This window comes from Triticum urartu, chromosome 3A, assembly GCF_056163025.1.
Source record: "Triticum urartu cultivar PI428250 chromosome 3A, HENAU_Tu73, whole genome shotgun sequence".
Lineage (NCBI taxonomy): Eukaryota > Viridiplantae > Streptophyta > Magnoliopsida > Poales > Poaceae > Triticum > Triticum urartu.
The window spans coordinates 108,500,650-108,525,788 of record NC_141875.1 but is presented as its reverse complement, the minus strand read 5'-3'; the positions used below and the strand labels follow the sequence as shown (position 1 = coordinate 108,525,788).

At 45.2% G+C, this 25,139-nt stretch overlaps 1 protein-coding gene and 1 pseudogene across 3 annotated transcripts in view; one reads left to right on the top strand and one right to left on the bottom strand.

The window, feature by feature from the left end:
• The first annotated feature begins 7,128 nt into the window (after positions 1-7,128).
• The window catches only part of LOC125543113 (putative RNA-dependent RNA polymerase 3), a 29,233-nt gene continuing 11,222 nt past the window's right edge, over positions 7,129-25,139 (top strand). Inside the window, exons 1-11 of one of the 3 annotated variants that reach the window (XR_007298297.2) lie at positions 7,129-7,702; positions 9,902-10,661; positions 10,887-11,016; positions 11,693-11,776; positions 12,198-12,369; positions 16,617-16,833; positions 17,175-17,262; positions 17,333-17,464; positions 18,348-18,422; positions 18,514-18,585; positions 24,090-24,256. Coding sequence is in view for 2 of the 3 variants with exons in the window: in XM_048706362.2 (XP_048562319.1) it covers positions 7,369-7,702; positions 9,902-10,661; positions 10,887-11,016; positions 11,693-11,776; positions 12,198-12,369; positions 16,617-16,833; positions 17,175-17,262; positions 17,333-17,464; positions 18,348-18,422; positions 18,514-18,585; positions 24,090-24,256 (2,231 nt within the window). In the remaining variant the exon portion in view is untranslated. The remainder of the gene's footprint in view (positions 7,703-9,901; positions 10,662-10,886; positions 11,017-11,692; positions 11,777-12,197; positions 12,370-16,616; positions 16,834-17,174; positions 17,263-17,332; positions 17,465-18,347; positions 18,423-18,513; positions 18,586-24,089; positions 24,257-25,139) is intronic. The other 2 variants (XM_048706362.2, XM_048706363.2) reach the window with 2 other exon arrangements.
• LOC147978813 (uncharacterized) lies at positions 22,069-23,354 on the bottom strand (annotated as a pseudogene).

Here is a 25,139-nt window from a genome sequence, read left to right as displayed (position 1 = left end):
CTTGTCTGAAATTTCAGATCATATAGCCCTCTTCGGATCAACAAAACAACATGCTACAGGACCTGAACATGGCAAAGAAAGACATGGCATGGAGCTACTCAACAAGCTTAACAAAAGTCCCTTAGTGACCTTGAGCCAAAAGGGATCACAAAATATACTAACAAGCCCACGAACATAGCAAAAACATAATCAGTTTTCAGACTTAGTGAAAACTGACACATGCTGAAATATAACTCACGAAGGCATGTTTACGAGCTCGATGCACTCACTACGGTGCAAGTCATTGCAATACAAGCATACATCCAATAATAAGGCACAAAATGCAAGCTAGACATGGCAAGAACAATGGCATAGCATGCACGGATCAACTACAACAACACCAGCAAAATTGCAAACGAGTTGACAATCTGCCCAGATTCACAACGAAGCAAAAGAAGAGCTCGATTGACTCAAGCTAGGGTGCTCCAAAATTGCAAACAAAGGCATGGATGGATAGAGCACTACAATATTAACAAAACTCCTTTACTGATCATTCTCAAAAGAGGCACGGATCACTAGGAAACAGCAAGAACATATGGCATCATGAACTAAACAATCCCAGGACTTAGTGAAATTCCTAAGTCCCTGAAAACAGAGTTACCGGGTGCCTCACTTTGCAAGCTTGCACTAGGCACCACACACATCACAAAAATACATGGGTTGCACCTCTGGAAAGATGACAAAACCCTTAACAAAACATATGTAGGACACATGGGCATAGCATGCACACAATAATCATGGCAAAAATGACAAATGTCTAAGATGAACTAGCAGATCTGACAATTAACTCATGAAGCCCTCTTCTAACAGCATTTCGAGCATCAAGATGAACTCAAATGAAAATGATGCAATGGAGTGAAATTATGTACTCTCTGAGACGAACATTTTGATATGCTATACGTCCAAATCGGAGCTACGGATGCGGAGATATCACAGGTCAAAGTAGGCATGAAAAATTAGGGTTCGGGGGAAAAAGTCAACCGGATCCGAAAATATCTCAGATCTGAGATCCGACGTGCACTGTTCACGCGCGCGACTCCCGAGGTTCGATGGCACCGGAGCTTGAGGTCGCCGGTGATGAAGTTTCGGCGGAGGAGGAGGCCGGTCGCCGGCGAGGTCGCCGTGGCAGAGGCGGCGGAGGACGGTGGGCGTCGCCGGGCGGCGGCCACCGGCGGAGGCGGCTGTCGGAGCGGGCGGTGGAGGTAGCCGGCGAGGTCACCGGAGCCGGGCGGCGAGGCGGCAGCCGGCGAGCGCGTCGGGCGTCGGAGCTACAGGCGCGGGACGGCGAGCGGCGCGAGGCGGCGGGGAGGAGTTGGGCCGCGGGGGCCGGCGCTGGGCCTGCGGGCCTGCGTCGGTGGGAGGCGGCGGCGATGCGGTCCCGGGCCACGTGGCAGCGAGTGGTTGGCTGCGGGCGGCGGCGCGCAGGTCGGACACGTCCGACTCGGCGCGGACGTTGTCCGGCGGCGCGAGGAGGGTGGATCTAGGGTTAGGGGGAGAGTGGAACCGCGAATTTCGGAGGGGGGGGTCTATTTATAGGCATAGAGGGAGCTAGGAGAGTCCAAATGAGGTGCGGTTTTCGGCCACGCGATCGTGATCGAACGCTCTAGATGATGGAGCAGAGTTTGGTGGGTTTTGGGCCAAATTGGAGGGGTGTTGGGCTGCAACACACACGAGGCCTTTTCGGTCCCTCGGTTAACCGTTGGAGTATCAAACGAAGTCCAAATGATACGAAACTTGACAGGCGGTCTACCGGTAGTAAACCAAGGCCGCTTGACAAGTCTCGGTCCAATCCGGAAATGTTTAATCCCCACACACGAAAGAAAGGTAGAATTGACCACCGGAGGAGAACGAAGCGCCGGAATGCAAAACGGACAACGGGGAAAAAGCTCGAATGCATGAGATGAACACGTATGCAAATGCAATGCACATGATGACATGATATGAGATGCATGACGACGACAACAACACACGGAGACAAAGACCCGAACCCGAGAAAATAAATATAACTTAACGCCAGAAACGACAAGAGTTGGAGTACAAATTGGGAAAGTTATATCCGGGGCGTTACAGGAGGGGGTCTTCTAGGAACAAGGAATGTAGTTCAGAGATAAAACTTTCTTTTCCCTCTTCATAAGGAGAACCATAGACAGTAATGACTCTATAGGGGTTATCAGTATTTTTCAACTTCATAACACAACTAACAGAAGACTCTAAATTGGACCAGGAGACAACATCTAAAATGTCCAGGTCTACTCCCATCAGGATGCCTCCAGCAGAGCCTTGGGCTGGTAAGTGATGCCAGGAAAAATTTCTATTACCTACTAGGGATTTTAGAAAGGAGTCAGAAAACTCCTCTTTTTTAGTTTCCTGGAAGCCCACAATGGAAGCATGGGTTTTAGCCATAGTTTCCAGGATCAAAGTTTTCCTACCAGGGGCAGCAATCCTTCTCACATTCCAGAACAGATCGTTCATGTTATAAGTCTAGTTCTGGGGTGCTTACCCCTTCTATTCTTACAGACCAAATACCACAGTTCACTATTGCTAGATTCAACACTATCATCCACAGGCATTTTCTTTGGGGTGATGAAATTTGAAGCAGAACCTTCAGTTCTGTCAGGGATCACACCCCCCTCTCTACAATGATCAGCTACATTGCTGGTAGGATCAACATCTACTCCTTCCTCTAAAATAACATCTATGCCTACTTTATTAGCAACAGAAAGGAAATTGAGATTATTGAAAAGGGAGAAGGGTTTGTTCTTCATACCTTCTCTGTTGGTTCTTGCATCTTGGGTGCATTTGAACCGTTGAGCCTTCTGAAGAATGGTTCTGGTGTCCCCAGCAACCCTAGCACTCATTCTGGTAGCTTGGACAGGCCCCCAATTTTTTGCATTGTTATGCTGTTGGATTGGTGGGAAATCTTCCTCATAGTTCTGGCTCTTATCCTCCACTGCTTCATCAGCATTGCTCAGACATGTCTTTAGCAGGACCAGAAGCACGAGGAGGATATGGAGAATTCCACGGATCTTTTTCTTCCGTGCTTGATACATCCTTACCTTTGCCATCATCTTCATCATAAGCAGATTCAGTTGCCTTGTGCATTATTTCCATTGGTGAAGAGCATGCGTGGGGTTCCAGTTTCAGTGCTTATTTGCCTGAAAATAAGTGTAACCTGGAATTACAATCCATGTTGCTATCATATCTTGTTTAGTTTTATGTTTTTTTATTTAGAGAATTTGCGCTAGCAAATATGAGGCTGGAACACTGAACTTTTTCAAAGAAACCTCAAAGCTACACTTAGTGTGGCACTTGTATCATTCAGCAAAAAGAACCGACGGTTTGCTATAAAGAAGATGGCATTAGCATATTTCTAGCTAGCGCTCCCTCTGCAAAATAGGTCCACAGTTTCATATTCAAATATTGCGAACTTTGACCTACTATTGCTTCAGTTTCACTATGTCCTTGCTCCCACAAATTGTACCGTCCGATTGAATTTAAAGTCATTTGACAAAATGAAGCCTGATAGTATATTGTAATCGTTATATACAGCAATGGTCAACGCTGATGTCAAAGATCATGATGACAAAATGAGACCTTATGTTTAAGTGTGTGTTTTGGTGAAAATGCTTCAGATAACATGAGCATAACACATAGGTGTGTTTCACACATGACATTCTGGATTGCAAGTATGGACATCATGGCAGTACGGCATAATTTGATTGAAGCATATACATGCATAACAGTTATGGAAGTTGATCAACCGATAGCTAAGGCCGATATTTGTGTTCGTCAGCAAGGGAGTGAGGCTTAAGCTTGAGATTTCCGTCGGACTAAACATGTATATTCATGAGCAACTAGCCTAATCATGAAGGATCGACCATTCATCCCATATATCCAATTAAGGTATGGAAGCAGAGAACACTCACGAAACAGAAACAGGATAAGACCATGGGGCGCACGGCGCACCGGCTAGATGGTGGATGCGACGAGCGCGCCGCCAAGTGCGGAGCGCGTAGGACGCGTACAGGCGATAGATCGGGCGGCGATCTGCGATGGCCGACGGACGAGGGACGACCTAGCGCCCATGCGGCGATTGCACCAGTTTTACACGCTCCGATGCGGGCATGGGGCAGTTCGCTCAGCATGAATCACACATCGGCTTTTTTTGAGGGGGGAATCACACATCGGCTGTCTCCCGGACTTCGGCGCATAGGCTAGCGGCAATCGTCAAGGCCCAGCATCACCGTATCAACTATCTTTTTTTTTTCTAAAAAAACTACTCCCTCCATTTCAAAATATAGTGCACCTGCGCTTCCTGAGGTCGAACTTTGACCATAAATTTAACAAACGAGACCGACTGCGGCGGGAGAAAAAGTTACATAATTAAAAACTTCTTTCGATTACGAATTCACTGATATAACTTTTGCTCCCGCCACAATCGGTTTTGATAGTTAAATTTACGGTCAAAGTTGAAGCATAGAGATAGAGGAAACACTACGAGTGAATATTTTTTTTGAGGTACCGTATCAACTATCTAACGGTACTCCTTCTAGATGTCACTTTTGGGCACTCGAAGTGCGTCAAATGGTGTGTCCAGCCGTCGTCACGTGTCTCGCACGTTGCATCCCAGGATTTTCAGTTTATATAACACGTATTTTCAGTTTTCTTTTGTATTTCTTTTGTTTTTACTAAGCCTTTTTTGAATTTTTGTTTCGGGAAGTCGTGCTTTTTTACCAGAAGAACAACATATGCTTCTGTGATCTCTAACGGAAGGAAAAGCACAACCCATATTTCCCTTTTCGGAAAGCACACTCATAAAAAAAGCACAACCTATGCTTGCATGACAAGCGCAATTGTATTTTCCAAAAACGAAAAAACACAATTGTGCTTTCCCAAATAAAGTATAACTAGAACTATGCTTCCTGAAAAGGGAAAAACACAACATGTGTTTTCGCGGGAAGCAAAACTGCGCTTCCCAAAAATAAAAGGCGCAATTGTGATTCATGTAAAGTTTTACATTTTTTTCTCCGGTTTTTTTGGTCTTTTTTAGTTTTCATTTTTCATTTTTCATTTAGATTTTCCTCTTTTTTCGTTAAAAAAAAGTTTGTTGAAACCTATTAACATTAGATCTAGTTTCGAAAATCTTGACATGAGGAATCAAACTATGAGTTTGTGATTTAGACACACGGTTCAAGAGATATAAATATTTTGAAAAAAAAACTTTCAGATTGCGACAAATGACACACATGCAATGCGTGACTTGTCAACGCTAGAGTAGGTGGTGAATGACCTTTGCAAGAGACATCCCTATATCTGTTCACTCATCAACTGACCGATCAACATCTCACGCATGGATCAAAAGCAACACAAATCAAAACTAATAGCAAGGCGTGAGATGTTAGCTGAAGAGTGAACTGATACATGGATGGGTACAGTGCACGTATATAGAGGGTGCTTGGATACATTTTAGTCCCATGACTAAAAATAGTGGGACTAAAATTTGCTAGCCTCTCCCATATTTGGATCCAAATACTAAATACACTAAAATCAAGTTATTGAGCATTTATTATCCTCCAAACCCTCCAATCCAGAACTCGCATGTGTTAAAGGAGAGGAATTAAATGAGGAGAGAGAGGGCTAATACATATTTTAGTAGGTTTCCTATGACTAAAAAATTTTAGCCTCAAGACAAGTCCTAGCCTCTCTTTAGTTAGGGGTGCTTGGAACTTTAGCCTCTAAAAGAGACTATTTTTAGTCAGACTAAAAATAGTCCCTTGGATCCAAGCATGCTCATAGTACCCATATATGCTTATGCCTATATACTCGCTCCTTTCCGGTTTATAGGGCTTATCTCAAAATTTTAGTTTTTCCATTTTATAAGTTTCAATTTGGTTGTTCCCCATCACATTTTTAGATTTCAAGATGCAATAAATCACTGCATGCAAGTATTAAGAGAAAATTGACAAATGCATGTACTTTATGTATTGCAATTAATGCATTGGTAAACACAATTTTTTGAAGAAAATAAGCGCATTAATCGAGTAGTTTGCAAATTACAAAATTGTTTCACCACTCACCATCTACCTTGGTTGGTGAGATTTTTGAATTGAGCCCTATAAATCAAAAAGGAGGTAGTATATTTTTGGATAAAAATGTATTTTTGATGAAAAAAATTAAAGCATTCCATGGAGCTCGGCCACCAAATGCACTTCCCGATCAGAACCCAGTAATCTAAAAACAAGGGACACAATGTTTCTGAGCTGGGGCTCAAATGAGTTTGTGTGAGTGATAAAATCTGGAAAAAATGAAAATAAATTAAAAAAAATATAAAAAAATTGTGGATAACTTGAAAAATGTATTGAGTGCTCACAAAATTTCATTATGGAATGACATTTGCGGAAGTCGTGGCAAAAAAAAAATCAATGCTTCAAAAGCGGTATTTTTGCAAGCATTTAGGAGTGATGTTTTTTTTGCCATGACTTCCATGAATGTCATTCCATAATGAAACTTTGCAAGTACTCAAAACATTTCTCAAAGCTTACTACACACACACACACACACACACACACACACACACACACACACACTAAGGGAGTATATTTTAATTTTGTTGGATTTTATTGTTCATCACAAGCTAATTTGAGCTTCCTTTTTTTTTGCGGGGGGAGCTAATTTGAGCTCACGAGCGGAAGATGGCTTTGGGAAAATAAGCTACGACTGGAGCAGTAGTAATTGGTTGGGCGCCTCTAGGCCGGGAGGGAAACATTTGTGAACATTTGAATTTCAAATAAGCGAGCCTGACGACGACGTGAATGGACTTGCCACTTGTCAGTAGGGAGGACAGGATCGATTCCTTCAGGGTTTCCCTCGGAATCTTTTCGTCAGCAAGACTATGGGATTGGAAGGTAACGTGTACAACACGACGAACCCCGCATGCCCCGCGGCTCCCTGACACCCGGCCCCACCGTCCATCCTCTCCGAAGATTCTCCCTATCCCGCCACGTGCCAGTCCTTCCGAGCAACCCCAGGGCCGGCGCGGTTCCCTCGTCCCACAACACAGGTCGCCATTCAAGTCCACACCACACCACACCAACGTCACGCGGGCCCCGCACCCGCCGCCTCCCCCTCCCCTGCAGCGTCGCTCCAGCGCCCGTGATCAGCCCAGGCGGCAGCTTTCCCCTCCCTTGGCACAGTTTGATTCCCCTCTTCGTCCCTCTCGGCCTCTCCACCGCCGTCGCGGGCCAGCATTTGCTTAGCCGCGAAGGAACGGCGCCGCCGCCGCCGTCGCGGGCCGCGGCCGGAGACCCTGCATCCTGAACCCTAGCCGAGATGCTGAGCTACCAGAGCCCGACGGCCCAGCGGACGTGCGCGGCCCCGCCGCTCCCGGCGGCCGCGGGCGCGGAGCTCGCGCGGCTCGAGGCGCGCCTGGGGCAGTGCGCCGACCCGGACGCGCGGCAGCGGCTCGCGGGGCTCGGCGAGGCGGCGGCGGCGCGGGTGCTGCGCGCGATCGCCGAGTCCCGGACGCCCGTCAAGACGCTCTCCGGCTTCATCAGGTACCTGGCGGACAGGGCCGACAAGGACTTCGAGGCGATGCAGCGCAACGCGCGGGGCATCCCTCCCGCCAAGAGCGCCGCCTGCTGCAGCTCCGGCCCTTCGCAGGGAGGTGAGCCACCTTCCCCCTCTTTTATTTGTTATGGTCTGCTTGGTTGGATGTGGAGTGCAGTTAGGGGATGGGTGTGCATCGTGCGGGAATGCGGCTGCCGCAATACTGCATTTTGTGGCGAAAGTGACCCTTTTTATTCAAATTCAACGGCTGGATCCTCGGTTCCTGCTCTATTTTTGGAAACCCTCCCACGTTTCAATGTAAAATAAGTGGAGTTAAGTGGTGCTTTCTTTCTGTTGCTCGGGTGGATCTGCTTTCATGCTCGGCAGTAGGGATCACAAATGGCCATGTTCTTTTCTTTTGTTGATTTCGTGGAGCTCTGCTTCAGATTTCGTCATCATATTCTTCTTTGCCATTCGCCAAGCAGTGCTTTTGGATTTTTCTTATTAGGCATGCTATCGTTTGAAAGACAGAGCAGAGCATTCTTGGCACGTGTTCAGTATAATGATGTTTCCACAATAAATTGCACTGATACGGATACGTGTATCAGTAATTCAGTATCGGGGCAATATACGTAGAATATGGTATCAATATGGGAATATGTTTGACTATTTTTGAACCCCCTCCGTCCAAAATAAGTGTACAAACTTTGTACTAAATCAGCGACATGACATGGCCAAGTATGCTGATCCCAGTCAGGTGCAGCGACATGACATGGCCAATTAATCAATTAAGAAAGCTCTGTTTTGCAAGGATTTCCTACTAGTCTCTGGTGCAAACCAATTCTCCTTGGTTGTATACAACGGTGAACTAGCATAGCAGAGCGCAAAGAGCAATATAGCAGCACAGAGCTAAAGGGCATTCCACAGAGGAGAAATTACCAGACAGAGCAGAGCAAGAAGCACCAGAAACCTCTCTACTTCTGCTTTGATATCTGCTACTGCTTCAGCTTCTTGTAAATTTTGTTGTGCAGATAACACCAGAATTAACAACTTCCAGGCGCTAACTGAACTTCCAGTCACCATTTTTCAAGACATTCTGTTGCATTTTCAACAGCTGCATTGCATTTTCCGAAGCAAGGCTATACAGTTTGTCAGGTCCACACTTGGCCATCGCAGCAGCCTCCTGCAAAAGCCTCAGTGCTTCCTCCTGTAATCTCAACTTCTCTGTGTGAGAAGTGGAGGGCCTAGCAAAAGGTCCACCAATAAAATGGTTTACACGCTGATAAAATGTTTCTCATGACTTCTGAAAGACTTCATGGCTTTATTTGCCAATTTTATTCCTTCAGAAGCATGCATTCTTACAGCATAGTTTCTTTGGCCACTAAAAGAAGAGATGGAACATGATGTTTTCCCTTCCTTTCTAATACATGAAAGCTATTCCTTATAATATTCAAGGCACTATTGTCCATGCCAGTTGCACTGGAGCAAAGTGCGAGAATATACCACATTTCTGATCTGCTATAGGTTCCAGGCAACAATGTTTCTAGATGGTTGGCCAAGACTTCAACTACCCAGATACTGACAGTGCATACATCAAATCAAATGATTCACAAAGTCAGGATCCCACTTTATTTCTCTGAGGGCTAGCTTTCTTATAAGTACGAGCAGCAACAAAATTGCTTCTTCCTCAATGCTGTTTTCTGGGGTTACCGGATTCTGTCGCTGATTGTATTCTTGAGGAAACTACACCTCAACACCGCAGCACAGTAGAGTCACTGCCCTTTCTTTTTGTAAGTTGGTGGACCTTTTGTACAAACTTTGTACTAAATCAGCGACACTTATTTTGGGACGGAGGGAGTATTTCGTAAGTGCAGTCCATTTCTATCTTCTTATCCATGATTTCAACAAAAGCAAGAACCAGCAACCACAGGGTAGCAGCAATTTACCAAACATAAAAGTTCGCTTAGAGTTCACTTAGAGAGAAAGGGGAGCGGGGAAAGGGGAGCAGGAGCACCGGGGAAAGGAGCCCACCACCAGCACCACTAGAGCCTGAAAGGTATCAGGGACGTATCTGGAAAGAATCGGTATCTGATACGGTATCCAATACGGATAAGTATCAGTATTTTCTTGTTTCCACACTTCCTGCCTTTGCAACCATGCCTGATTTGCTATGCATATTGTTCATGTGGAATATTTTTCTGCATTCATTCAATTGTGTCTGCTTCTCGTTCTCCTTGCTAGATTGATGATTCTTTGCTTTTATGTTGTATATACTGTAATGTTCCTTGAACTAACCATGAAATCTTTGGTTAAACAGATGACTCTGTATCTGGGCCACAGTACCATAGCGATGATCAAGTTGAGGTTCAAAGCCCTTACACTGAAGAGATAGCTTTTCGTCTCTCAAACCGTGCTGGGAGTCCCAGTCAACCGCGGCCTATCAATTTGCAAGATAACATGGGTCCTGTCAGAGAAATTGTTTGTATAGAACAAAACGTGACCGCGATGGCAGCTAATACTCCATCTGGCCGGGCCTCCTTGCAAATCCAGGATGACATTCAGATTAATGATCGTATCCGAGCAATGACTCCTGCTATGATGCCGGCAACAACCCAGCCCAGGATGGCAGCCGAGAACCCATCCTCAATGACACCTGCTATGATGCCGGTTCCAACCCTGCCATGGATGGCAGGCGAGAACCCGCGCGCTTGGATCCCGCTCCTGAACCTGGACTATGTTCCTACTCCTGATGTTATGATGCAGGGAGGTAGCCCTGGCCATTGTGTGTCCATTGGGCTGCATAATGATATGAGGATTGAAAGCCCCATACCAAATGCCATTCATACACCTCCAAGGAGTGTTTCCACACCAAGCCCTGTGCGGGATCTTTCAAGACCTGTTCAGCGAATGGTTCTTCCGTCAGGAAGCCCACATAGCCCAGCATGGGCAATGGCGCCAAGTTGTGCAACCTATCATGCCACAGAAAATGCATTGAGGGAGAAAGCAAGTCCTCAAATGCAAGCACTGGAGGAATTGGAGTTCATGAAGAGATTTATGATTTGTGCATACCTTCGTCAGTGAGTTCCTCTTTGAGTTACAGTTTTTGGAGTACATGGTTTTGTTATACTTGTTAGTAAATAGAATCAAAACGTTTAATTTGTTCACTTCCATGGATGGCTTATCCAGACATCACTATTTCCTAAAGTACATGTGCCTCTTGTTCCCAGTAAATTTAACCTTTAAGGCAAAACTGTCTTGTACATGTGATGAAGTTCCTGTTATATCTTCTATTTGATTTACAGGAAGAGGATAGAAGATGAACTATCTGTGGACTATATTAGATCCTTGAAGTACCTTTCCATGGTTCAGTTTGAGCCAGAAATCTGGAGAGCATTTGGTTGCAAGTATATAAAATTTTCAGATAGAGTGAAGGTTTTTTTTATCAATCTCTTGTTTTATCTTATTTCATGATAGGTCTCTTAACAATGGTCAAGTATGATGCTCTTCTATCATAGTAGCACATGATATATTCATCCAATGGAACCAGAGCTATATATAATTTGCAGATGTGCAGAAAGTTTCAAGTGTTTTGGCTTTTAGTTTGCACATGAACGTATATCGTAATGTCATGCCTATTGTGCCGAACATGTATATCACAACTTGTGCCTAACTAACGCTTTAATTAATTGATTTCAAACTAGGAAAACAAGTAGAATTAATTACATGCAAAAAAAGAGCTTGAAATTGCTGCAGCTGGTTTGCTGGCTAGATGGGACATCACATGTCATTTCCCCTTTATTTTTTTTTGGCTGCTAATTTTGTACAGTCGTACTGATCCATCATAGTTCTGAAATCCTTTAGCGATACAACTAGATGAATTAATTTGTTCATAATTTTGTTATTTTGAACCTTGTGTGCTATCAATTCCATGTCTCCACTCGCAGTTCTCACACTCCTTATAAGAATTATTATAGACACATTAAGCAGCAAGAATAATCTCTCTCAATGAGAATAATGTGCTGGCATATATATTTGATTTTCCCTCTATAATAAATGATACCTTGAGGCTGATAGAATTGTTCCCCTTTTCTCAACTTGATGCTTGTAGAACCTTGATTCCGACCCAGGTGCACCAAGAGTCTACCATTGTATTGTAGAGATAACAGGGGATTCTGTAGTGAAACTTTTCAAGGTTTGTAACACTTCTAATATTTCTGCATCATCTTCTTATATTTATTGTTTCACTGTGATATTATGTTGATGACCTGCTATTCGATGTATGCACACCTACCAGCCATGTTTCTTTTATTGTTTCTGTTGATTCATTTTGGGTGTGTTTGTTCCTCTAGATTCACATATAGGTGTATTCCAGACACGCATACTGTGCAAGCTCTAACAAAGTGTAAATATGCAGTTTATGATAATCATGTGATTGTGATTGCATAAGTTGGTAAGTCATGCATACTATGGTAGTAGAACTACAAATATTTAGGAAAATGTCAACAAAAGTAATTCGTTTAGGGACCAAAATCGACAAATGTTGCGTACAACAAGGAATTTCTATTTAAAGCTCAGACCAATCTTATATTTTAACTTCATTTGACTGGAGATAGGGACCATATATACAAAATACGCGGACTCATTTGCAAAAAATTGTTGGTGATGATAACGTCCTCTTGGTAAAGTTTATGGGGCAATCTTCAGAATCTGTGACTGATTTTCTACCTTACCATAAGGTTGCTGAAGATGGTATTATTCTGGGTTTACGCCGCTACCGGTTTTTTGGTAAGTTCTCCTCTTATAATATTCTCAGTTTTTCTTTGTTAACAAGATTGCCATACCGAGGAGTGTGCATACTGTACATACAATTTCTGCCTTCTGTGGTGTGCCACTAGGTGTTAATAAGCTGATCCCTACATAGGCTGGTACATACGGATTATTTGGAGGTGTATGAGAATGAGATAGAGCAGGATTTCATTTAGTTATATGACATTTAGATGAGTAGATCCAGGAAAAGATGTGTTTGTGTTTGGCTGATTAGAATTGAATAATATGCATATCATTGTATTCCATTTTGATTTGTCCAATTAATGCCAAACTTGATTTATAGAACCACAAGCACCCAACCCACCCTTAATTACTACTCCCTCTGTATCAAAATATAAGGCGTTTTTTTACACTACGAGAGTATTAAGTAATATGGTTTTCCAGTATTACCACTGCCTAATCTTTCCTACTTATAAAGGTTGGAGTTGGTGAGTTCACATGTGCGACCAACAACCTTCACCAATAAACAAATGCTCCTCTACCCACATTGGGAACAGCAACCTTCCAAGAATATAAATAAACAAATGTACTCATATGTGGGACCTAACGCAAATAAACAAATACACTACTACTTTCATGCGAGACCAACACTTATAGAAGGCACAAATAACAAATGCAGAAATGCGACTCCAACTCAATATAATGCTCTTGTTTGTCATTTTTTTTCTTCTCAACCAAGTTATTTCAGTTTTAGATCATAGAACAAGAGAGTGAACAAATTATAATTCCAAAACGACCATAGACCTTGTCCTCCTGTCCTACCCGATCCACGACCTTGTGCAGTCAACTTACCAATGTCAATTCCATGCCCGTACATGCACAGGTGCAAGTGGAGCCGCTGCACAGGGCCCCTCAAAATCTAGGGCCCCCAATTTTTGTGCAAATACTAAATCCTGAGATTATGGCAAGTAGACAATGAACTGCAGGCTCGTGTCTGCAGCAACCTATAAATTGGGGTGTTTTCTACTGCTTGTTCCATTGATCCATCAATCCATCCATCGTCCCCTTAGGAAATCAAGAGGTTGGAATCTTGCTGCTTGGTCGCGGCAGTCCCTGGAGGTGAGCAATCAGAGCGCCTCCGAAAAATCAGAATATAGAGGCTGATGTTCATGATAATGTTGACAACATTAGGTTGAGAATACTAATCCAAGATTTTGTATCAAAAAATGCTCATAGGATGGCACGCCTTGGCTAAAAGAGTAAAAGATGGACTTGTAGCTCAAAATTGTAAGATTTTCCTTTTTAAGTATGTATAGTTCCTTCAGAAATCTGTACTACCGCAGTGACTAACAAAAATAATGTTTTAATTACCTACTTGACTTTCTTATACATGGGGCCTAAATTGTGATTTCGCTCCGGGGCCTCAATTTCCGGGGTACGGCCCTGGTCAATTCTCATATGTTTAAACATTCGGAATGTTGTGTCTGTAAAGGACTATGGTCACTTAAGACTCTCCAATGCCTCATGATCTTTTGTTGTTTGTATGTTTGTTCTTTTTAATAGTGAACCGCATGCAAAGGGCGCATGACACGAACGTATTTGGATGATTTCCTAAGCCAGTGACCTAACTCCTCATATCCTATAGTTTTGTAGCTATGCACGGGTATTGTGGTAGTACTGTAATCCACCACCAAGAGAGTGTAGTCACAATAAATTCAGCTATAATCATTAATAATGGATATTTGTTACCATGATGCGCCAATGCCCCACCCGCAGTCACTTGGGTGATTCTGTTCACAGTGGTGTTCCCGGTCACTTGGGTGGGTGTTGGGGGAGGGGGGGGGGGGGTAAACTTAGCCTCGTGGAATGTTGGTAAGAGGTATACCTGGCCATGGGAAGCCTGGCCCGGCTTCCTAAGCCAGTGACCTAACTCCTCATATCCTATAGTTTTGTAGCTATGCACGGGTATTGTGGTAGTACTGTAATCCACCACCAAGAGAGTGTAGTCACAATAAATTCAGCTATAATCATTAATAATGGATATTTTTTACCATGATGCGCCAATGCCCCACCCGCAGTCACTTGGGTGATTCTGTTCACAGTGGTGTTCCCGGTCACTTGGGTGGGTGTTGGGGGAGGGGGGGGGGTAAACTTAGCCTCGTGGAATGTTGGTAAGAGGTATACCTGGCCATGGGAAGCCTGGCCCGGCCGGCCCGGCCCGACGCTGCTCCTGGGCCGGGCTCGGGCCTAGATTTTGAGCCTGATGGCCGGGCCGGGCCTGGGCTTGTCATTTTTGTGATTTCCTGAAGGGCCCGGCCTGAGGCCCGAGGCCTGCCGGGCTTTTACGTGTTCGGGCCAAGCTCGGGCCTAAAAACCAGGCCCGATGGCCGGGCCGGGCCTGGGCCTGGGTTTTTTGCCTCGGGCTTGGCTAGGCCCGGCCCGGCCCGATGTTTGGCCAGGTATAGTAAGAGGTGCCAAACTGTAGCAATACAAACAACTTGTCTTGGAATTTAAACTGCTAGATTGTCCATATGTTCACTTCTTGGATCATGGGGGACAGTCCCTTACCTTTGCCCCTAAACAATGGTGTCACAAGAAGCAGCGGCCAAAGAAGCCAAACATAGAAGAAGGTGTCTAGAGCATAGGAGTCTAATGTTGAGATTGGCATGGCTCTATGCAGCAAAGTGGAGACCATGCCTACCATAAGTATTGTCAATGTTGGTTCAAATATTGCGATGATGGCAGCAACAGTAAATCATGGACAATGGTGGCCTTGCTTTTCTTTTTTACCTTTTGAGGAAAGGTTGGTACAGTTGTGGCCTCATGATGGTTAGAGGAGGTTGGCGAACCATCAGATCTAGGATTGTATGGTTGAAGTATATGTGAATTACCCAACCTTCTCCATCAGTTTGGACTTTTGGTTCAACTGGCTGGTGCTTGAAACTTAATATGCTATTAGAGCCAAAAGTCTTGGGTTCAAGTCTCGACTTTCACATCTAAATAAAAAAATATTGCTTGCCCTCTTTCTGTCCTTTTTTAGGCCTTATCACGCCACACCTAAGAGGGGGTGTCGAAGTATATGTAAATTACCTAACCTTCTCCATCCATTCGAACTTATGATTCTACTGGTTGGTGCATGGAACTTAATATGTATGGCATAGAGCTGGAGAATGACATGCTGATCTTGTTATAACTGCCCTATGTTATGCTGTGAATGGACAAGAGAAGCATGGGAGGTTAAATCAGAGGTCCAGTGGAAAGGGGATGTCATTTCCGTGAGTTGAAAGTAGTGTCTGACAATGATGTGCTAGGTGGGAACACATGCTATTAGATTGGCAAACAATAGTAGTGAAGAGTCCTTGGTATTTCTCTTGTGAGATGTGTGTCATGGAGGTAGTATATTGGTGACATAGGGTTAGGTTTTAGGACCTCTCTCTTAACACATGTTAAGAATTGAGGGCAATAACTAGTATACAATTGGAAATTTGCAACTGATACCTTGATCCAAAATAGTTAATCCCCCAGTCCCAAAATATAAGGCCTATCATGATTTGTTAAGACAAGGTCTTGACCAATAATTACTCCATTCGTACGTGATATGTGTGATGCAAAGTCACAATCATAAGTACTTCTGCATGCGAATTCTAATGAGATCAATTTTATACCATAAATTCTATGTTTATGGAGTAATTGTTGTTCGAAGCCTTATCTTAATGAATCAAAGTACACCATATTTGGGGCAAGGGGTATATTGGTGACAATTGTTACCCTAATTTATTGGTGACACATATAACCCTAATTTATCGGGCAGTGGCATGGAAATGGAAGGGTAAGTACGTACCTTTCTCATGAAAAGACAACTTAGACTTGCAAATACACTCATCTACGTGTTTAATGTGCGGGACAGTCAAGTACTCCCTCCGTTCCAAAATTAGTATAAAGTTGAGTCATCTATTTTGGAACGGAGGGAGTATATTCTTATGATTTCTACTTTTGCTCGTTGCCTCTGTTACTTGCACTGGGAATATGGTATCTTCCATGTTTGGAAAATTGGCTCACTTATGTTGTGAGCACGTGCATACTGGAAAACACAGCGCAATATATGGTTGAAAAGTAAGACTTGTTTTCACCTGCCAAATGAGACACCAGTGCTATTTTTTTTGTTAGCAAAATCTTTTGGTATTGTAAAGTGCTTCCCTTAGGTTTCTAGCAGCTAACTTGAGGTTGGTTGCATGATCTTTCTTGACTGATGTCTGTTTATTTAGTTTACAAGGATGGAGGAAAAGATGAGAAAAAGAAAGAAGAGAAAATAAATTGGGAAAACAAGAACTGCGCTTCAGGCGTGAAATGCTACTTTGTTCGCACAGAGTCTGGATGGAATATGGATGAACCTTACATACTCTCTGGCAAGACAATCAATCAGGCTCGCAAACTATTCATGCACATACATACCGCTCCCACCTTGGCAAAATACATGGCCAGGTTTGTTCTTCTAACGTTATTGAGTAGTAGCAGTCTATTGATGTTGTTTTGTTGTTAAATGAATGATACATTGTTGCTACCATGTGGGAGTATTCTTAGAAACAAGCAAAAAGAGGCATATTTCAGAAGGCTAAAGTTCCATTTAATTGGAAGATAAGCTTGTATATGGGAAATCCCAGTACCTAGGTTTTCTGTTCCCTTGTCCCCATGCTGCTGCTGTTGAACTATTTAAAACCCTCTAAACAGACAAAACCCTGATTTTTTATGATAATTTGCTGTCCCCATGGCTGTTGCTGTAGTCTCTCTGTTTAAAACTTGCGTTCTTCCATTGGATGTTGCAGGTTTGCTTTGATACTATCGAAAACTATCACAATGGAGGTTAATTTATCAGCGGTTCATGTTATACAGCTTGATGATAAACCTTGCAGCGTAAGTCTCTCGTTCCACTGTATTTGATCTTGCTTCTGAAATGTAAACTTATCTCAATGTGATATTTCAGGATGAAAATGGGGGAATTGTTCAACGAGATGGGGAACTCCTGATCCATACTGATGGAACTGGCCTAATATCTGAAGATTTGGCTGAGAAATGCCCAACAATTATGTACAAGGGAAAACTTTTGAAGTCACAAGTTTGTGCACTTTCCCTTTATGCCTTACACCTTTATAGTACTCCCTTTGATCCATATTACTTGTCGCTCAAATGGATGTATCTAGACATATTTCAGTGCTAGATACATCCATTTGAGCGACTACTAATATGGATTGGAGGGAGTAGAATTTATGAACCTTAGTTATAATATATTTTTCTTATGTAGAATATTTTTGGCTCCTCTGATGTTTATTGTTTTGTGAATGATGAAGCAAACTTGAATTATGGTTTACTAGATCACTGTGTGGTGTATGCATACCAAAAAACTTGGATAAACAAGATTCCTTACTGTTGCTAAATAATACACCATGATGGCAGAACTACATTTAAACTGGCTCAGGTGGTTAAATAATAAATAGACATTTTTTTATCTTCAGGGCATTGGTTAGATTGCAGTCTGGGGTATTAAACCATTAATCTCCCCAAGATTCAGGGGGTTAAATAGAAGGGACATTTCAGCATGCAACTTTTCTGCTTTCAGATTGCTCATATCACTGCACTATTCCTTTTGGGTTCCTTTGAAATTAGATTGCATTTGAAAACACGAATATTGTAAAGGTTTATGCATATGGTTACTGTTACCATATTCACTTAATTTTTTTTCCAAGAATTCCATTAGATCAATTGCTACTAGTAATTTCACTGATCATTCCTTATTTTTCAAAGAATTCCATTAGATCAACTGCTACTAGTAATTTCTATATCTGTCATTCATGTACAAAACAATTACTGCTGCATTTCCTCTATAAATGTCCCCCCTCGTGGAATTCACGCTCTTCAGACTTCAGCAAGGATTGCTATTGGCAGTATTTTATTCTAACACTTCTAGCAAACCTCTTATTGCTTCATTATGCCTTGTTCAGGATGTTCAGGCTTGTGATGATACACTTATGACGTCTCCCCATGCGAAGAAACAACGGCCTATTGCCAGTAAACCTGTATTGTGTTAACCATGTTCTGATATACTGCATTATGAATGTGTTATGATTTAACTAATATATTTGTTGTTTCTTGTCTGTTCTTCTCTAGCCTCTTCTTATTCAGTTCCGGATGTTCTATAAAGGATCAGCTGTTAAGGGAACTGCATTAATTGACAGAAGGGTATGGACTAAGAGTTTCAGACATTGTACCACTTCAAATTCAAACTACTAGTCTTATTATTGGTTGCCTTCTTTTTAGCAAATTTGGGCGGGGGCAAGTGTGCATCTTCTTTTGATCGTTATAGCAGGATGGTCTTAGTTTTGTTATGGGTCTGAAATTCAGTTTGTTGGAGAATGAGCAACTAACTTTCACAGGGGGCCAAAGGCCAATACATGTACATGTATGGTATACACATCTACCCCCCCCCCCCCCCCCCCTCAAACTCATGGTGGATCAACAACACTGAGTTTGGAGAGAAAGAACCCATGCTGCCCTCGAGTTTGTGCCTTTGTGAAGAAGTCCGCCAACTGTAACTCAGAGGGCACATAGTGAAGAGCGAGAATCTGATCCTGCACAGCAGCACGCACAAAGGAGGCATCCACACCGATGTGCTTGGTGAGCTCATGCTTCACCGGGTCACGCGCAATACTGATAGCACCTGTACTGTCTGACAATAAGGGAGTCGGTGTAGTAGCAGACACACCAAAGTCCTCAAGTAACCATCGCAACTAGGTACCTCAGCCATCAACATAGCCATCGCTTGCAACTCAGCCTCTGTGCTCGAGCGAGAAACTGCAGTCTGTTTCTTTGTCTTCCAGGCAGTGAGAGAGCTGCCAAGAAAGACACAATAAGCAGACAACGAGCGTCGATCAGAAGGATCACCAGCCCACGTAGCATTAGAGTAGGCCTGGAGCTGGAGTGGGGAAAGAAAAGGCGGTGAGAGATCGTGCCACGAAGATATCGTAGAACATGGAGGAGGTGACTAGTGGACAGAGGTGGGGGCTGAAACGAACTGACTGGGAATGTGGACAGGATAGGATATGTCAGGATGAGTGACAACTAGATAGACAAGGCTCCTAACAAGGTGGCGATAGCGAGTGGGATCAGGAAGAGGATCACCATCAGAAGCACGAAGCTGAATGTTGAGCTCCATAGGAGTCACAACAGTGCGCTCATCGCCAAGAGCGGCTCGAGCAAGAAGACCCTGTATATATTTTTCCTGGGAGATGAAGAAGCCATCAAAGGTCGAAGAAACCTCAATCCCAAGTAAATAGTGAAGTGGACCAAGATCAGACATTAGGACTGGTCGTGAAGGCAGGCCTTAACAAAGGCAATGTAGTCAGAGTCGTCGCCGGTGATGATCATGTCATCTACATATAGAAGGAGAAGAGTCCGACCACGAGGAAATGTGTGAACAAACAAGGCGGGATCATGATCACTGGACGAGAAGCCAGCAGCAGTCACGACAGAGGCGAACCGCTCGAACCAGGTGCGAGGGGCCTGTTTAAGACCACAGAGAGAGCGCCGAAGTCGACAGACCATACCATCAGGAACAGAGTACCCTGGTGGTGGCTGCATATAAACCTCCTCACACAACTCACCATTAGAAAGGCGTTCTGAACGTCAAGCTGAGACACAGACCAATGACGAACAGAAGCCACAACAAGGAGAGTGCGGACAGTGGTCATGTGGGCCACATGAGCGAATGTCTCATCATAATCGCGTCTCTGCTCCTGCTGAAAGCCACGTGCCACAAGACGAGCTTTGTGACACTCAAGAGAACCATCGGAGCGAGTCTTAATCGTATAGACCCACTTGCACGTGATGGGACGAACATCGGAAGGGAAACCAGATCCCACGTGCCAGTGCGCTCAAGGGCAGCAATCTCCTCGGCCATCGCAAGCTGGCATTCAGGCCGAGTCATGGCAACCCGATAGGAAGGGGGCTCAGCAACAGCAGAGAGACCGTACCGGTCAGGAGAATAGCGATCAGGTGGGGGGCGAGGCCGAGCACAAAGGTTATGAACCGGTGGAGGCGTGAAAGGAGGCGCTCTGGAAGTGGAAGGTGAGTCAGTAGAATCATCCTCGATACGAAGGCGCGAGGGTAGTGGAGAGGAAAAGGAGAGAGAGGCCGACATACTGGAGAGGATGGTGGAGGTGGATGATGAGGGTGGGGAGGAGGATGGAGGGGAAGGTGGTGTCGATGGTGTATGAGGAAGAGAGACATGCTAGAGGAAGGGGGGAGACATGAGGCACATAGGAAGGTGTATCGGGAAGGAGAAGGAAAGAAATATCGTCCACAGAAAAGCTCGAGGAGAAAGGACATGGGTAGTAAGAACGAGACTCATCGAAAGTCACATCACGCGAAATGCGCAGCCGACGACCAACAGGATCCCAACATCTATAGCCCTTGTGCTCATCACTGTAGCCAAGAAAAACACACTCAATCGACCGAGCAGTCAATTTGGTGAGTTCTCGTGGGGCAAGAAGAACATAGCACACACACATCCAAACATACGGAGAGCTGAGTAGTCAGGAGAATGACCAGTGAGACGCTCCATAGGAATACCACCCTGCAAGGCAGCCGATGGCTGAATGTTGATGAGATAGGTGGATGCGAAAACGGCCTCAGCCCAAAAGTGGGGTGGAAGAGAGGCGGCGATCGTCAGCACACGAGCCGTCTCAAGCAGATGATGATGCTTACGTTCCGCAACGCCATTCTGAGCATGGGCACCAGAACATGAGAACTGGGCAAGAGTACCTGGTTTCGCAAGAAAACCACGCAACATCTAGGAGATATACTCTCCAGTGGAGTCAACATGAAAAGTACGAATAGGCGTGGAAAACTGGGTTTGAACCATGGCAGAAAATCGCTTGTATATAGAGAGAACCTTGCTACGAGGTTTCATAAAGTAGAGCCAAGTGTAGCGAGAGAAATCATCAATAAACAGAACATAGTAGCGATGACCACCTTTCGAATCAAAGGGAGCATGACCCCAAACATCAAAATGAACTAAGTCAAAAGGACGCCGAGATACCAACTCACTGGTAGACTAAGGTAACTGGGCCTGTTTGCCAAGTCTACAACCATCACAATGTAAAGAAACATCTCCAGAGATAGACCCTAAGACGCCCTAACGCACTAACGATGACAAGCGGGAGCCACAAATGTGACCAAGTCGATGATGCCACTGCTGGAAGGACGCGGAAGAGGAGGCAGCAAGAGCATGAGAATTGGCAGAAGTGGTGGTAGCGGAAGGAACACGAAGCCAGTCAACCTCCCAAAGGCCCTCTGACTCACGGCGCCGAGGGCTAGCACCAACCAGAGCGTTGGTGCGACGATCCTGAACAGAGCAAGAGTCGACATCAAGAATGACACGACAACTAGAATCAATAAGTTGGGCAGCGGAAAAGAGATTCATGGTAAGACGGGGAACATGAGAAACACTAGGAACAAAAAAAGACGGAGTAGAAAGAGTGCCACGACTAGCAACAGGAAGGGGTGTGCCATTGGCAGTGAGAACATTAATAGGAGAATCAAGAGGTCGAAGAGAAGACACCGCGGAAGAATCAAAAGACATATGAAAAGAAGCTGTAGAATCCAGAACCCACGAAGATGTACCTGACTGTGTAGGTGCCGGCGGTGATGGAGCGGTGGAAGCTGTCACAGCGGCAGTGGAACCCGTCGATGAAGAACCGGAGGAAGCCAGTATGTGCTTGAGCCGCACAATGTCCTAGTCAGTGAGTGACGGAGTCGAGGAAGACGCATGAGTCCCACTGGAAGAAGAGCGCCTCTGGTCTCGCTGCTTTTGGCGACAATCAGACTTTGGGTGACCTGGCCTGGAGCAGTAGCCACAGAAGGTGTCACGGCATGACCGGTCCTTCTCTGCATAAGGAGGGCACCCCCCTGAAGGTATGGGCAGGAGCGGTGGAGCAGTGAGGCGAGCAGACGACAAAGGAGCTCGAGCAGCCAGCACAGAGGGAACCACAAGCAACCCAGCAAAACGAAGATGGGTCTCCTCAGCACGAAGCTCAGCAAGCACCTCCAAGATAGGAACACGACCATGAGCAAGCAAGTGAGCACGTCGAGGCTCAAACTCGGAACGGAGGCGAGATAAGGACTCATGAACGCGCTGAAACTCCAAGTCGGACCGCATAGTTTGGCAGCAACGGCAAGCACCACAAACAACTGTCCGGAGAGAGTCAAGCTGGCGCCAGATGTCAGAGCTCTGTGTGTAGAACTCATCAACAAAAGAGTCACCCTGCTGAAGAGCATGCTCCTGACGCACCACAGATAAGTAGAGAGCATCACAAGAGGGCTGATAGCGCTGACAGAGATAAGACCACATCGCTGCAACGGTGCCGAGGCCCATAAACTCCAAAGCAAACTGAGGGAGGACACTCGCAGTGCGATCAGCAGCAACTCGAGCATCATCATTGCACCACTGAGTATAAGCAGACAGATCATCTTGGTAGACAAAAAGAGCATCTGAATAAGCTGATACCTGCTGATGATAAGCATCAACCGCAGCATCATCGAGAGCCTTGGCTGCATCCCGATCAGCCTGAGAAGCATCAGCAGCAAGAACAGGCGGCACCGGCGGGGTAGGAGCCACGGGGGCAATAGGGCATGGCGGACAGGGGACCTCGCCAGAGAGAACGCCCCACAGGGAAAGACCGCGCATATGCATACGCATGAAACCCACAAACTCAACATAGTTGGTGCCATCGAAGATCACCGAGCACCGAGGAACAACCACATAGCCCGAAGAAGACGTGATGAGCTCTCTGTTTTTATATTTTTTGAAGTCAATTGTCACAGGAGGCTGCATCTGGATCGGGCAGAGGCATGCCCGAGGCCAAAACGCGAGCGGGGAGCCGTGGATCCGGCCGGACAGGGGTGGCGGCGGCCAGACAGGGACGGCGGCGGCCGGACGAGGAGGGGGCAGCCGGATGAGGGGTGGGGGCAGCCGAACAGGGGCGGCGACGGCCGAAGTAGAGAGGAGGGCGTCGGGGGCGGATCCAGGCAGAGCATGGGTGGCGGCCGGGCGGCGGATCAGGGTGAGGCCGAACAAGAGACGGCCGGCGGCGGGCAGATCCGGGCAGGGGGCGGCCGGAGACAATGCAGACTAGGGACGGGGCCTAGCGGTGGCGGCGGCGGCTGGGGTGGAGCACGCACGGAGTTGCATCGTGCGGGAGAGAGGCTAACTTGGCCACTGATACCATGTTGGAGAATGAGCAACTAACTTTCACAGGGGGCCAAAGGCCAATACATGTACATGCATGGTAAAGTGCAGGAAGCCCCTTATACGATGGGGATATACAGAAAAGGGGACTATGCACATCTAACACAGTTTAGTTGTACACTTTTGTGAGCTCTGAGTATAATTTCAAGAAATGCAGCAGTTAGCTGTTTTCTTCATGTAGGATAGACAGATTGGAGAAGCTATTACCACCTTTTATATCAGTTTACTGATATCAGCACAATTTCTTTGGTTCATGTTGATTTTCTCAGTGGCGTAGTTACATAAGTTACATAGCACGTGTTGGTCATTCTTAATTTGTCTTTCTCCAATATACTCATTTGCTATACACTTTTGAAGTTTACATAGCACGTGCTCTTATTATCTTATCTTGTCCAAACTTTGGACACTTTCTAAAGAAAAACTTTATTTTCTGTTGCAGCTTCCTCCTGGAACTATTCTTATACGGCCATCAATGATAAAAATAAAATCTGATCCAAAATTGTGTGGTGTACAGTCCATTAACTCTTGGGAACTGATAAAAATGAAAGCTGATCCAAAATCATATTGTGTCCAGTCCGTCAACTCTTTGGAAATAGTGACAACGAGGTATGCCACGAACCTTTGAGCTGCACTGTTTTTTTTTTAATTTTCGAGCTGCACTGTTATATTTAGGTATTAAGTACATACTTAGTTACACGTCTGAATACTATGGATTGCTATGTCTGTGCATGTTGTTGGAACTTTAAAGCCTCCTAGAAGTATTTATTTAATCCTTTTTCTCGAGAAAACGCAAAAGACCTTTGCGTTTCGTTGCATTGAAAAGATAGAATTTTGTTACAACCCTCCAAGTTCAGGTAAGAACAGGAAAAATTAGCGTACATCCCAGGTGGTTGGCAAGATGACCCGCAGGCCACGGACACCAGCTTGTGCCCATTGCCCTACTTCATCCTTGATCTTAGAGACCAGGGCATGGACGAGAGGCTGGGCACCGTCGAATATGCACTTGTTGTGCTGCTGCTGCTTCCAGATCATCCATGACGCCAGGAGGGCAATGGAGGCGAAACCCTTGCGCATCTGTGTAGGCGTGGAGCCACCAGTCCATGAGGGTATCTTCCTGGTTTGGGCCTGCGTTGGTCATCCTGAGCCAAGCTAGGACCTCATGCCAAGTCTGTTTGGCGAAAGGGCACGCCAGGAGTAAGTGACGCATTATCTCAGGAGCCTGGTCGCACAGCAGGCATAGCGATCAGCAGTCCAGCACCTATCAAGGTTGGCCAGCCAGTGGAAAAGTTCCACACGTGGCGGCGCCCAACTCTTCCAAAAGAAGCAAGTTGTGGATCCCTGGAATGTGGCGGGTGCCAGAGGCCGTCCACTTCCAAACAAGCTGGTCAGGGGCATCCGGGAGCAAGAAGTGTTCGATCGCCTGCCAGACTTGCACGTATTGGCCAATTTCGTTAATGCCAACGGTCCCATGAATGTCTCGTGCCCAGCT